General features: G+C 42.9%; 1 protein-coding gene and 1 long non-coding RNA gene across 2 annotated transcripts in view; both read left to right on the top strand.

Moving 5' to 3' along the window:
• Positions 1-1,802: 1,802 nt before the first annotated feature.
• Positions 1,803-3,467, top strand: LOC116986093. Its single transcript, XR_004415408.1, has 2 exons — positions 1,803-1,861; positions 3,361-3,467. It is a non-coding gene; the product is annotated as an uncharacterized LOC116986093 (long non-coding RNA).
• Positions 3,468-15,070: 11,603 nt separating this feature from the next.
• Positions 15,071-15,195, top strand: part of LOC116986250 (protein-glutamine gamma-glutamyltransferase 2-like) — a 31,590-nt gene continuing 31,465 nt past the window's right edge. Inside the window, exon 1 of the mRNA XM_033041608.1 lies at positions 15,071-15,188. Within this exon, the coding sequence (XP_032897499.1) occupies positions 15,179-15,188 (10 nt within the window). The 5' untranslated portion in view covers positions 15,071-15,178. The remainder of the gene's footprint in view (positions 15,189-15,195) is intronic.

A 15,195-nucleotide genomic window follows, 5' to 3' on the forward strand; every position in this document is an offset into this window, starting at 1 on the left:
CTCTGGTGATGCTCTGCCAGGCCTGTGTTAAGGGCCTGTCCCACGGTGATTTTTTTCGGCGACTGCTGGCATCATTGACTGACGTATCAGGTCACCGAAAAATACGTGGCGTGATCCGGCGTGACACGGCATGATGACGTATGACGCGGCGGTGATGCGGCATGATGATGTATGACGTGGCGGTGACGCAGCATGATGATGTATGACGTGGCGGTGACGCAGCATGATGATGTATGACGTGGCGGTGATGCGTGTGATGATGTATGACGCGGCGGTGATGCGTGTGATGATGTATGACGCGCGGTGTTTTTTCAAGTGTCGCAACATTTTTTTTGTTGACGCTGGATTTTGGAATGTTCAAAATCTTTTGGCGACACTGATATGACGCCGGTAAAATCACCAAATGGGACAGGTCCTTCACAGCCATCTTTAGCTTATGCTTGTTTTAAGGGGCTAGTCTCCTTCAGTTTTTTCTGCAGCATATAAAACGCATGCTCCATTGGGATCAGATGGTGTGATTGACTTGGCTACTCAAGAATTGGCCATTTTTTAGCTTTGATAAACTCCTTTGTTGCTTTAGTAGTTTGTTTGGGATCATTGTCTTGCTGTAGAATCAACCGCCGGCCAATGTGTTTTGAGACACTTGTTTGAACTTGAGAAGATAGGATGTGTCTATACACTTCAGAATTCATTATGCTACCACCATCAGCAGTTGTATCATCAATAAAGATAAGAAAGCCAGTACCTTCAGCAGCCATAACACCCCCACCATCGTGTTTCACAGATGAGGTGGTATGCTTTGGATATGGGGCAGTCCCTTCTCTCCTCTGTACTTTGCTCTTGCCATCACTCTGATATAAGTTAATCTTGGTCTCATCAGACCGCAAGACATTTTTCCAGAACTGTGGTTGCTCTTTTAAGTACTTCTTGGCAAACTGTAACCTGGCCATCCTATTTTTGCGGGTAACCAGTGGATTGCATCTTGCATTGTAGCCTCTGTATTTCTGTTCATGAAGTCTTCTATGGACTGTGGTCATTGACAAATCCACATCTGACTCCTGAAGAGTGTTTCCGATCTGTCAGATGATGTTTGGGGATTTTTCTTTATTATTGAGAGACTTCTTCTGTCATCAGCTGTGGAGGCCTTACTTGGCCTGCCATCCCTTTGAGAGTAGTGAGCTCACCAGTGCTCTCTTTCTTCTTAATGATGTTGCAAACAGTTGATTTTGGCAAGCCTAATGTTTAGCTAATGTCACTAAAGGGATTTTTAGGCTATTTTTCAGTGGACTGCCGGCGACTGTCAAGTTCGTGGCACTCGCCTGGAAAACCGGGATCTGGAACGGCGACTATCAGTGGAACACACACACATCGCAAAGGCGGGTTCCAGGGCAAGCGTGGGGAGCGCTGTCTGAAATTCACATGGAGCTAAGCCAAGTTGATACGGACACACACCGCGATGAACAGGAGGATTAAGACGGCTAGCACAGTGTATAGTAAGTCCTTTAAAAGAGGGGGGAGGAGAAGGGGGGAGAAGGGGGGAGAAGAGGGGAAAAGAGGGAGAAGGGGGGGAGAAGGAGTGGGGATACTTTTAAGAAGCCAAAAAACTTTTAATAAGCTGGAGATACACCAGTGAAGTTCGTCGAGCATTTAACATTACCAGTCGGTTCTATTTGGTTCTGAAAACTTAGCAAAGGCGATTAAATAAAACTACCTACGACTAGCTCGACTACCTACAATGACATGGCGACCCCACTACAACTGCACCTACGACTACAAAAGTAGCGATTTTCTCCATGGTGCCCAATTTCTGGTTGCAGAAATGTTTTCAACATGTTGAAAAATTTGCGGCGACCATACTGAGGTCGCGACTAGTTCCCAGAATGCTTGAGCTCCTCGCGACCATGAAGGAGACTCACCAGAGACCACCAGCAAACATGTGGCGAGCTCAGAGTCTCCTGCACTCGCCTAAAAAGTCGCCTAAGTGGGACAGGCCCTTAACAGTTTTATTCTTGTTTCTCAGTCTCATAATGACTTATTTGTCTTTTATTGGCACAACTTTGGTCCTCATGTTGATAAACAGCAAAAAAAGTTTCCGAGGGTGTTGGAAGGACTGGAGGAAAGAATAGGTGCTGATTCCTCTTATACCTGCAATAAGCATGCAATTAAACACAGCTGAGCCATTACCAACACCCGTGAAGCATGTGTCCTAAACATTATTGTGCCCTGAAATGAGGGGACTATGTATAAACACAGCTGTAAATTCTACATGGTAAAACTTAAATGTAAAAAAATGGCCTTTAATAAAATCTGCCAATGTGCACTTTAACCACATGTGATTTTTTCTATTACAAATCTCAAATTGTGGAGTACAGATACAAATAAATAAATGACAGATCTTTGTCCCAAACATTATGGAGGCCACTGTGCTTAACGCTTCAATTCCCAATGCAGCAGAGTACGCAGAGATACCGAGAGATGTTAGAACACAGCAAACAAATTTATTCAATCCACACTACCTACATTAAACATTCATTTATATTTACACGTAGTCACATACCACATACACATACTCTATATGCTTGGATATGTGCCTGAATGGATTGAAAAGGTTCAGAGGGATATGGGCCAAATGTTGGCTCAGGCAGGTAACTTGTTCGTCATGGATGAATTGAGCCAAAGGGCCTGTTTCCATGCTCCATGTGTGGTATGGACAATAATAAACCTAAACCAAACCGATATATTATAAAGAATCATCATCCCTCACTTCCTCTTGTACTTCATCCTTCCTTTTATAAAGCCCCAAATCCCAAGTGTTTGTTAATCATTCCTCTCTCTGCCCTGCCATTTTGAATACACCGTGCACATATAACTCCATATTTTGTGTACTTGCACAGCTTTTAAAATGTTGCCTTTCTGTTTGTGTTGCATTATCTCAGCCCTCCTGTTATAATATAACACCTCATTTTCCAGCAATAAATGTCACCTGCCACTGATTTACCTTTCTACCAGTTTGTCTACATCCCATTGACGACACTTGAAGTGGAGATTTGGATATTGTGCCCTGAATACTCACGTCAAAGTCAAAAAAACATATACACACTAATGGCGATAATTTCAACTAAAATATCAGGGGAACTTTATGGGTGGTGCGGCAGGAGAGTTGCTGCCTTATGGCGATTTTTCAGGTGACTGCCGCAGTTGCCCAATGAGCCAATGAAAATGCCCGGTCAGCAAAGGCGATTAACTAAAACTGCCTACGACTACCTCGACTACCTAGAACTACATGGCGACCCCACTACAAATGCACCTACGACTACAGGATTATCAACATGTTGAAAAATCTGCGGCGACACTACTGAGGCTGCGACTAGTTCCCAGAATGCGGGAACTCCTCGCGACCATGAAGGAGTCTCACCAGAGATCACCAGCGAACATATGGTGACCATGAGGCGAGCGCAGAGTCTCCTGCACTTGCCTAAAAAGTCGCCTAAGTGGGACAGGCCCATTACTGCGCCAGAGATCCAGACTACTGGTCTTCTGTGTATGGAATTTATACGTTCCCCCCGTAACCATGTGGGTTTTCCCCTGGTGCTCTAGTTTCCTCTCACATTCCAAAGACGTTTGTCGATTAATTGGCTTCGGTAAATTGTAAATTGTCCCTTATATATATGAAAGTGCTGTCGTATGGAGATCGCTGGTCGGTGCGGACTTGATTGGCCGAAGGACCTGTTCCGCGCTGTATCACTAAACTGAACAAGACTAAACTCCCTCTTCCAGTCCGTGTCCATACTTAGACTCTCATCATCACTAAATCTTTGCTGTGAATCCTCACACTGACATTTTCCCAGTAATATAATTGCACCAACTCAAAAGAGTGGGCGTTGTCCTTCATCAGTAAGATGATCGAGAAGCAGGAGGTGGAATTGGGAGTTCCTTTGGTATTTTTGCCAAAGTTCCACCCTAACTGCAATGATTACCTGCTCTTTCACTTAAATATATTTTCTGTTTGCCAACTATAGAGTAAATCTTTACATGGGACTCTGATTGAGCCAGCTAATTAATTGTTAAAATAATGCATTCTGTGGCACTTATTGTGTTCATCCATGCAATTTTTGTGAAGGGTAAATGGGTCGAATCTTGCTGGCTGCGGCCAGAAGATCCTTAGTGAGTCCAAGACTTGTTGGCAGCTTCAGAAGGCTGAATCACTCACCTTATTCTGTAACCCCCTAGGAATCCAACGATGGTTGGTCATGCAGAAAACTGTCACATCAGCTAATGCAATAAAATATCAAAGAATACCTCACATGTTGCTGCTGTAGGATGAACAGTTTGGACCTTACAAGACTCAACCTGTGTAAATTGCTCGTTGGAAGCTTCCCTCACATCTAGTTTCAGTCAGGGGCGGGGGTTGGCCATGTCGGGAGAGGGGGGACCATGTTGGGGTGGGGGGGGGGGGGGCGGTGGCCATGTTGGGGGTGAAGTCCTTTGTGGAGGGTAGAGGGTAAGGTTTAGGCTCCAGAGCATAAGGCAATGAAGGGGACAGCTGAATAATGCATGCTCTGTGTATTCATTCCTTTGTAGTGCAGTTGAGATGGCGGCTAGGACAGTGGTATGCTCCTCGTACAGGATGTAGAAGGTCAGGGACACTTTCTACAGGATGGAGGAAGTGTCCAGCTGCAGCTCCTTACAGGTTGCATTAAGGAATTGGAGCAGTAGCTAAATTATCGCAGGGCCATCTGGGAGACTGAGTTACAGTGAGGTGGCCACCAAAGTAGATAGGTGACCTATGGAAACGTAAGTTTTTTTCCATTTCCTCCTGTGGCAGATAATTCTACAGATTCACAACTCTCTGGTGAAGAAATTTGTCTTCATCTCAGTCCTAAATGGCCTACGTCTTATTCTTAAACTGTGACCCCTGGTTGTGGACTCCCCCAACATCGGAAACATTTTTCCTGCCTGTCCAATCCCTTAAGAATGTTGTATGTTTCTATAAGATCCCCTCTTATCCTTATAAATCTTAGTGAATATAAGCTCAGTCGTTCCATTCTTTATGAAGGCCCCACAAAGGAGAGGGCAAAGCTTGACCTGCTTTTTGGAAATTGGGAAGGGCAAGTGACTGAAGTGTCTGTGAGTGAGCCTTTTGAGACCGGTGCCCACAGTTCTATTAGCTTTAAAATAATTATGGATGAAGGCAGGGCGTGCCCACGTTAAATTTCTGAACTGGGGCAGCGCCAACTTTGATTGTATTTGCCAAGAGCTTGCAAATGTTGTCAAAACAAAGAACTGCAGATGTTGTTTAATACACAAAAGGACACAAAATGGTGGACAATGCAGCAGGTCAGGCAGAATATTTGGAGAACATGGATAGGTGATGTTTTGGGTCGAGACCCTTCTTCAGACAGCAAAAGATGATTGGAGTAGGTTATTTGCAAGGAAAGAGATGTCCAGAAAGTGGAATGCATTTAAGAGTGTGATGTTGAGAGTTCTATGCATGGATGTTCCTGTTAGAGTGAAGGGCAAGGCAGGTGGGAGGAAGGAAGCCTGGGTGATGTGTGAAATTGGTCAGGTAGAGGCAGCTAGAATCAAGAGTATCTCCGAAGGAGTTTGGGGGACTGAGAACCAAACTGACGAAGGAAATCAAGAAGGGTAAAAGGGGTCTATCAATGTAACTCCCATTGGCCTCTGTTTGGCCCATATCCCTCTATCACTTCCTATCCATGTACCTGTCTAAATATATTTTAAAAATGTTGTGACTATACCTACCTCTACCACCTTCTCTCAGCTCGTTTCATGAACAAGCTCTTTGACCCACCGAGTCTATGCCGACAATCGACTCATGGAGAGTGACCGGAACCTCCGGGAACCTCATGGAAACCTTGTGATTCCAGAGGTTTCCTTTCAGGTTTCCTAAGTGGGACAGGGGCACTAATGATGAGAGGGTAGCTTCTACCTCATCTATGTGAGTGCTCTGGGCTGCTATTACAAGGTCGTTAGCGTAAATCTTCCAGCGGCAGATTGTTTTTCTGGTAATGGAAGTTAAAATTACTCCCAATAATTTAATATGGTCTTACTTTTTTGCAGGGAGAATATGCAGTCTCAAATATAGACAAGGCAACTTCAAATATAGTTACTTTTGACTTTCTTGACCATTCGCTTGCGTCCTTGTGTCTGTGCCAAAGGTTTAAATCAAAACGATAAACGTTTCCTCAAATCTGACACCCAAACACACTGGCATTTGCAGGGATTCCCTATTAACACACACCAGGTCTTGAAATATGTTCTTCCAGTTTTTAAGTTGGGAAATTTACGGGAATCTATTGCATATTCTCCCTACATTTCAGAAACATACTGTAGTTACTTCTCCTGAATGTCATAATTGTTCCAGAGTGACTTGCAAACTAAGAGAATTCTGCATTATCAGAGCTTTATGAGGCAATATTAAAAGCCAAATTTAACTAGATGAAATTTTCAATAGATATCTTAGAAAGTAGTGCTCATGCATTATCCACACAATGTTTCCAACTATGCCCAGTCGTCGAGGATGAACTGGAATCTGACAACTTGCATTCATTTTCCAGACACACTTTATTTACTTGTGCACAAGGAGAGCAGCACAGACCAAGTTACCGTACTACTATAAAATTCTGCTTGGAAGGGTCAACTTTTGACTTGACATATTTTAACCCTTGAAAATGTGCACGTGCTCTAATTTCTTATCACCAATCACAATGCATTCTTAAAACCACTTATTTCTCAAATAAATGCCATTCAATTCTTTATTTATATTTAATTTTAGTAAGGATACCTAAGCACCTTGTGCTGTATGTCAAAGGATGCCTATCAGGAACCTTATGCTGTACAGCTATCTTAACTTTTGTCATACTGGTGTTTCCACATTCCCCTACTCCAATGAACTAAGCAGATTTCCCACAGGTTGTGGTCTCTTTAGAGAGTGGCAATGAACCTGCTTCTTTATGTGTCTCTTCTGCCTCTCCTGCCTCCGACATGTGCATGTGGCCAATTCAGACATGGTCGCAGCATCCCTCAGCGCCAGCCAGAAGATAATCCCTTCTTTTACTGTGGAGAGTCAGGATTCTAAGGCCCAAGGACAAATTTACCAAGATATTTGGCTGCATAATTTAATCTTGTTTGGACCATCCCAGAAAATAAGACCAGGAACCTAAACAAGCATGTAAACTGATAAAGACAAATTGTAAAGCTTCAAGAAGACAGGTAAAAAGGGGATGGGTAGAGTGCCTAGAAATACATAAAGTCCTCGATGTTTTATAATAATTCTGTTATAAAGAAGAGTAAAGGGCCTGTCCACTTGGATGACCTAATCCACGAGTTTAGAAGGCAATAGACGAGTTGAAAAAAATGTCAAGGTCGTGTTGACTCGCCGAAGTAAAAGTCCTCCTATGACCTCCTATAGCTTTGTCTACGACCTCCGACGACTATGTCTACGACCTCCTACGATCCCCCTCGACCTCAGTCTTCCACACCTAAGACCAACTACCACTAGCTACGAGTGGAAAATGATCACATGATAAAATTATGTCATGTTTGCATTTTTTTCTCAGGCCAGTTACCGACCTACGACTACCTACGACTATCTGCGACTACCATCACGACCTACTACGACCTACCTATGAGTAAAAAGTTTCAATTTTTTCCATGCCGACCTTTTTTTTTACTCGTGGACATTTTTTATCAGGCTTGTAAAAACGCCGCAACCTACTTGAGGCCATGAGTGCGCGGAGACCACTCACGAGCATGAGGAAGAGTTACGAAAACTTCCTATGACCTCGTGGCGACCATGCTGCGAGTATGAGTCAAGGGCAAACTCGGCAGAGGTCGCCAATTAGGTCATGGAAGTGGGACGGGCTTAAAACTGAGCACGTGTAAATTACACCTTCTGCTGTCTACTTCAGTCAGATCCTGTTCTCTGTTGTAAAACAGGCAAATGGGAGGTGAGATTTGTAAAACCATTTGGGAAGAAGGAAAGGGGTGGGAGATTGCAACCTTCATATGGTCCGCCCTGTTTCGACGAATGCAATCAACCTGCCGTGCACAATCAAGTAAGATCAAATAGAACAAGTTGTCCTACAACTTTAGGCTGTGTACGCCATACACAAGAAGAAGAAGGAAGAAGGAAAATGCTAAGGTGATTTCTATGGTAAACGGAACATCAAAAGGAAAGTCTGTATTTTAGGAGTAGATCTTTGTCGGTTGAACAATCAGTTAGATTGTTCCAAGTGATCACTGTATTTAGCGATCTTGAATAAAGTCTTGATTGTCTCGCCCGATCTTTGTGTTGTGTTTTAAAGTATTTAAAAAACAGGCAGAGTGACATGAACAAACAGATAAGTGCATTGTTTCCATTTTTGGTATCTGCGCAAATGCAAAGTAGAATTGATAAGTCCTTGGTTTTTGTTTATGTGGTTGATAAACAAAATGAAATGTGTAACCCATTCAAGGTCTTAAGGTGCACAAAATATACAGTATCTGTAATAGACACTTCACTTTCAAGAGATTTGTAGCATATTTGTGATAAAAATGCAACAGGTACTGTATGGCTGAAGGAAAATAAATAATTACATGTCAAAATATGATTGCTAGTTGTATTGAAAAAACAGGGCTGATTTTATCCATCATAAAGTGATTCAATATGATATAATACTATTCCTCGGTCAAGTAAAATATTTCATACCTTTGGCATTCTGTACAACATCAGATCCTGACACTCAATCTGAGCTGTGGAGTTTAGTGAGCACTTTCAAGCCATTTCATGTGTTGGCAACTCCAACTGATCCTGAAATTTACTCTAACACCATTAAGCTGGAAAAACTGTGCCTTTACAAAGTTTTATATAAAACTTTGATCAGGATAATGAAATAATAACTGAAGAAACAATTGTTTGAAGACACACCTTGGTGATTCTGGTGTGTGATAAATAGTATGATAAATGGTGCGACATGTTGGCAAGCTCATAGAAGGTGGGCGGCGCGAATTTCGTCAGCAGCGGCCTCTGCAGTCCATCTGCGTTTTTATTATTTTATGTCTATGTATTTATGTAGTTTTTGTTATTTTTTGTTGGGGTATGTGTGTGGGGGGGGTGGGGGTGGTGTGGGGGGGAGGGGGTAACTTTTAAATCTCTCCCTGCACGGGAGACCCGACCTTTTCTTTGTCGGGTCTCCGTTGTCGTTGGAGCTGGAACGAGGAGCGGCCTCCAACAGGAAGACCGGGGGCTGTGGTGCCGACTACTCACCTCACCGTCGCGGAGCTGGCCGAGTCCAGAGCGGGTGGAGCGGTGGTGGACGCTGCTGCGGCCCGACCTCCGGAGCTTCGGTGGCTGCAACTGCGGGTCTGGCGGACAGTGACACTGGGAGCCCGCGGGTCCCTGGAGGGAGACCGCTTTTCAGGGCTTCCGCAACGGCGACTTCTCCCGCCCGAGTTGCGGGGTTGAAGAGCTCCTGGAGCGGGGCCTTACAGCACCGCCCCGCGCGGCTTGGAATGGCCGCGGGACTGCGAGCGCACGCCGGGGGCTCTAACATCAAGAACCCGGTGTGCGACCTTGCATCACCCGGCGTGGCTTTAATGGCCGCGGGACAATCGCCATCGCCCGCTGGGGGCTTTGACTTTGACTCTGACATCGGGGGGGGGGGGGGGGGGGGGGGAGTGCAGGGGAGAGATAAGTTTTTTTGGCCTTCCATCACAGCAATGTGATGGATGTTTATGTAAATTATGTTGTGTCTTGGGTCTATTTGTTTGTAATGTATGGCTGCAGAAACGGCATTTCTTTTGGACCTCAAGGGGTCCAAATGACAATAAATTGAATTGTATTGTATTGTATTGTATTGTAAAAGCTGTGGTTGCCAATATGCTTCGCACGCTCATAATTAATGCTTTAATTCCCAATGCAGCAGAGTAAGCAGCAAAACACATAGAGGGATTGGGCCAAATGTTGGTTCAGGCAGGTAACTTGGTCGGCATGGATGAATTGACACAAAGAGCCTGTTTCCATTCTCCATGTGTGTTATATCTGATCTGTTTGCAGAGCATGCAAATAAAGCTTCTTATTGTACTTTGGAACATGCACAATAATAAACCTAAACCAAACCGATATTTTATAAAGATTCATCATCCCTGACTTCCTCTTGTACTTCATCCTTTCTTTTATAAAGCCCCAAATCCCAAGTGCTTGGTTATTCATGCCTCTCTCTGCCCTGCCATTTTGAATCCACCATGCACATATAACTCCATATTTTGTGTGCTTGCACAGCTTTTGAAATGTTGCCCTTCTGTTTGTGTTGCATAATCTCAGCCCTCCTGTTAAAATATAACACCTCATATTTTCCAGCAATAAATGTCACCTGCCACTGAACTATCTTTCTACCAGTTTGTCCACATCCCATTGACGTCTAATATTTGGTGGAAATTTGGATATTGTGCCCTGAATACTCACATCAAAGTAAAAAAAACATATACACACTAATGGCGATCATTTCAACTAAAACATCAGGGGGACTTTATGGGTGGTGCGGCGGGAGTGATGCTGCCTTACCGCGCCTGAGACTGGTCTTGTGTGTATGGAGTTTATACGTTCCCCCGTAACCACGTGGGATTTTTCTGGTGCTCTGCTTTCCTCTCACATTCCAAAGATGTTTGTGGGTTAATTGGCTTCGTTAAATTTCTAAATTGTCCCTTATGCACATGATAGTGCTGGTGTACGGAGATTGCTGGTTGGTGCGGATTTGTTGGGCTGAAGGGCGTGTTTCCGCGCTGTATCTCTAAACTGAACAAGACTAAACTCACTGTTCCAGTCCATGTCTATACTTAGATAATGGAAGACTTTCATTATCATGAAACCTTTGCTGTTGACCATTCATGCTGTGATCCCTCTCACTGACATTATCCCTGTAATATAATTGCACCAACTCGAAAGAGTGGGCGTTGTCCTTCATCAGTAAGATGATCGAGAATCAGGAGGTGGAATTGGGAGTTCCTTTGGTATTTTTGCCAAAGTTCCACCCTCAACTGCATGGATTACCTGCTCTTTCATGTCAATATATTTTCTGTTTGCCAACTATAGAGTAAATCTTTACATGGGACTCTGATTGAGCCAGCTAATTAATTGTTAAAATAATGCATTCTGTGGCACTTATTGTGTTCATCCATGCATTTTTTTGTGAAGGGTAAATGGGTCGAATCTTGCTGGCTGCGGCCAGAAGATCCTTTGTGAGTCCAAGACTTGTTGGCAGCTTCAGAAGGCTGAATCACTCACCTTATTCGTATCTCCCAGGGAATCCAATGATGACTCCGGTCATGCAGAAAACTGTCACATCAGCTAATGCAATACAATATCAAAGAATACCTCACATGTTGCTACTGTAGAATGAACAGTTTGGACCTTACAAGACTCAACCTGTGTAAATTGCTCGTTCTAAGCTTTCCCCCCCCATCTAGTTTCAGTCAAAAACCACACAATCATAGCCTATAAGCTGCAAATCCTGTTTGTCAAGTTTCTGAATCACACACCCTTAATTTGCAAGAATTCTACTTGACCATATCACTTTTGTGTATCTTGCTTTTGCGCTCCATTTATCTTAGTATAATTCAATGGACCACAATTTACAATTTGGTAACACTGCATGTGAGAAAAACCATTGGTAATTCTATTTTGTACACTTCTGGTTTACCTTTGATTTACCTAAGACAAGCAGCCAACGTATCCATAATCAAAAATGTCCCACCGCCAGTCATTCCTTCTTCTCTATGCTCCTAACTTGCAGAAGGTAAAGAGGCTTACAGGTTGCATTAAGGAACTGGAGCAGTAGCTAAATTATCGCAGGGCCATCTGGGAGACTGAGTTACAGTGAGGTGGCCACCAAAGTAGATAGGTGACCTATGGAAACGTAAGTTTTTTTCCATTTCCTCCTGTGGCAGATAATTCTACAGATTCACAACTCTCTGGTGAAGAAATTTGTCTTCATCTCAGTCCTAAATGGCCTACGTCTTATTCTTAAACTGTGACCCCTGGTTGTGGACTCCCCCAACATCGGAAACATTTTTCCTGCCTGTCCAATCCCTTAAGAATGTTGTATGTTTCTATAAGATCCACTCTTATCCTTATAAATCTTAGTGAATATAAGCTCAGTCGTTCCATTCTTTATGAAGGCCCCACAAAGGAGAGGGCAAAGCTTGACCTACTTTTTGAAAATTGGGAAGGGCAAGTGACTGAAGTGTCTGTGAGTGAGCCTTTTGAGACCGGTGCCCACAGTTCTATTAGCTTTAAAATAATTATGGATGAAGGCAGGGCGTGCCCACGTTAAATTTCTGAACTGGGGCAGCGCCAACTTTGATTGTATTTGCCAAGAGCTTGCAAAAGTTGTCAAAACAAAGAACTGCAGATGTTGTTTAATACACAAAAGGACACAAAATGGTGGACAATGCAGCAGGTCAGGCAGAATATTTGGAGAACATGGATAGGTGATGTTTTGGGTCGAGACCCTTCTTCAGACAGCAAAAGATGATTGGAGTAGGTTATTTGCAAGGAAAGAGATGTCCAGAAAGTGGAATGCATTTAAGAGTGTGATGTTGAGAGTTCTATGCATGGATGTTCCTGTTAGAGTGAAGGGCAAGGCAGGTGGGAGGAAGGAAGCCTGGGTGATGTGTGAAATTGGTCAGGTAGAGGCAGCTAGAATCAAGAGTATCTCCGAAGGAGTTTGGGGGACTGAGAACCAAACTGACGAAGAAGTTTTGTACACTTCTGGTTTACCTTTGATTTACCTCAGACAAGCAGCCAACGTATCCATAATCAAAAATGTCCCACCCCCAGTCATTTCTTCTTCTCTATGCTCCTAACTTGCAGAAGGTAAAGAGGCTTGAAAACGTGCACTACAGACAGCTTCTTCCCTTCTATTATCAGGCTTCTAAACAATCTTTCCATAAGCTGGAATACTGTTATCTATCCCATTGAGAACATTGGACTTTGTCTATGAAACTGATGAATTACAATGGGAACTTGTGCACTCTTCACCTTTGCTCTACCCATTGTCCTTGAGGTTGGCTTGATTGTAGCAATGTATGGTGTATCTGATCTGTTTGCAGAGTATGCAAAACAAAGTTTTTCACTGTACCTCCATACATCTGAGAATAATAAATCTAAAGTTACCTGAAGTTACCTAAATATTAGTATCATCTGGATTGTTTGCAATAATTCCATGAAATAACACGAAGACAATGTTATTGTGTTTAATATGGAACCATTATCATCAAAGACATGCAACCTCATTGGCCTTTCGAACAACAAGTATCAACACATTTCAACATTGAGTTGAGGATTTCATTTCTCAACGCTTTTGTGGATGAATCCAGATTCGTTGGAGACAAAGTTATATCTATTCTGGAAGGGACCCTGCGAGATAAGAGCTACCTGCATTTGTGAAGGCAATGTCTAATTAGGAGTAGTGTGCATGCAAAATTTGCCTTTTATACATTGGAAAAGCATTTAGTGATATCACATTTGGACTATTGTATGCAGTTCTGGTCCAATAGTTATAAGAAAGATGCCATTAGCTGCAAAGGATGCAGAAACGATTCATAATGATGTTACTGGGACTGAAGAGCATGAATTATAAGGAGAGACTGGATAGGCTGGGGCTTTTTCCCTGAAGTGTGTGAGGCTTTACTGTCCTTCCAATTAATTTTACTGATTGTACGCCTCCTTGTCACCTTCCCCTCAGCTAACAATGAACCATTCTGTTTCCTTATCATCGGCTGCCTTGATCTGTCGTTTTCACACCTTACCATTCCATATCTCTAGACTCCCTCTCCCTTGACATTCAGTCTAAAGAAAGGTCTTGACCTGAAACCCGGTGGTGGGGAGATGCTGCCTGTCCCACTGAGTTACTCCAGCATTTTGCGTCTATCTTCGATGTAAACCAGCATCTGCAGTTCCTTCCTACACACATCATTTAACAATTTGAGTCTTATAATTTATGTTTTGTGGTTCTCTAGCAACGTAAATATTTATTGCCAATCCTACTTGCACTGAGAAAGTCAGTGGTCAGCTTCTTATTTGAACTTACTGAGAGGATTCTGGTGAAAGCCTCATGGTTTAGATTAGATGTAAGGAAGTTCCATGATTTTGACCAATTTAAAAAAGAAAGTATAAAATTCTAATCTGCAATGATCATGACTTGGATATTGCTTGCATGCACCAGTTACCCTTGATCTTCCAGGTTGCATAGACCACAGCCTTGGTGCAAGTGCCTGAATTCTCTCCAAGTGAGGAGAAGTAATTCTCTCTCTCAATGATTAATGAATCTTTATAATTCTCTACATAGACTTGCATGAATCACTTATGTATGTTCAAGGATGAGATATAAAGCAATCAGGGGTTGATGGGGATTTAACAGTACATGTTGAGGCCAAGGATCAGCTCAGTCAGCATTTTGTTGAACGGTGGAACCGGTTTGAGGAGTTGGGAAACTTACTCCTGCTCATATTTCTCTGGAGTTGCAACACTACATTCTGCACTCTGTTCATTTGCTCTTTTGCAACTCCAGATGTAATCGTATATAGTTGGATTGGAGTCATATATGGTGTGATCTGCAAAACAAAGGCTTTCACTGTGGCTCGGTACACATGGCAATAATAAACCAATAACAATACCAATACCATGACTTGCTACATAAAGGCATAAGCGGTTTCACTACACCAGGAGCTCTGAATGCAACTGAACACTGTGCAAGCATCTTCATTTCTGATCAGGTATTGAAATTGAATTACCCTTTTTGGGTGGTTGCGTAGCCATCCATTTACTCATTGAGTTCAGTCAAACAATTCAAATGAAATGACAGTGTGAGTGACAACATTCTATTTCGTAAAGCCACAGTCTGAGGAAGTAATCGGGTGGAGCCATGAGCTTGCTTGGAATATTGTGCAAAGAATTTGGAAACTGATTTGAAACCATTTACATAACGGTCTGGCACATGAAGAAAGCATTTATATTTCTTGTACACGGACATCCCCTTTTCAGTACCTCCCTCTGGGCGTGGTAATATTTAAGTGATGTTTAGGTATATATAGGGAGAAGCAGTCACTGCTTTCTTATCTGGAGAAGGTTTTCTCAGAGTGAGAGTGAAAGAAAGAAAGATCATTTTGCAGCAACAACATGGCAACTGGTGAGTC

The sequence above is a fragment of the Amblyraja radiata genome, chromosome 23 (genome assembly GCF_010909765.2).
Source record: "Amblyraja radiata isolate CabotCenter1 chromosome 23, sAmbRad1.1.pri, whole genome shotgun sequence".
Taxonomy (NCBI): domain Eukaryota; kingdom Metazoa; phylum Chordata; class Chondrichthyes; order Rajiformes; family Rajidae; genus Amblyraja; species Amblyraja radiata.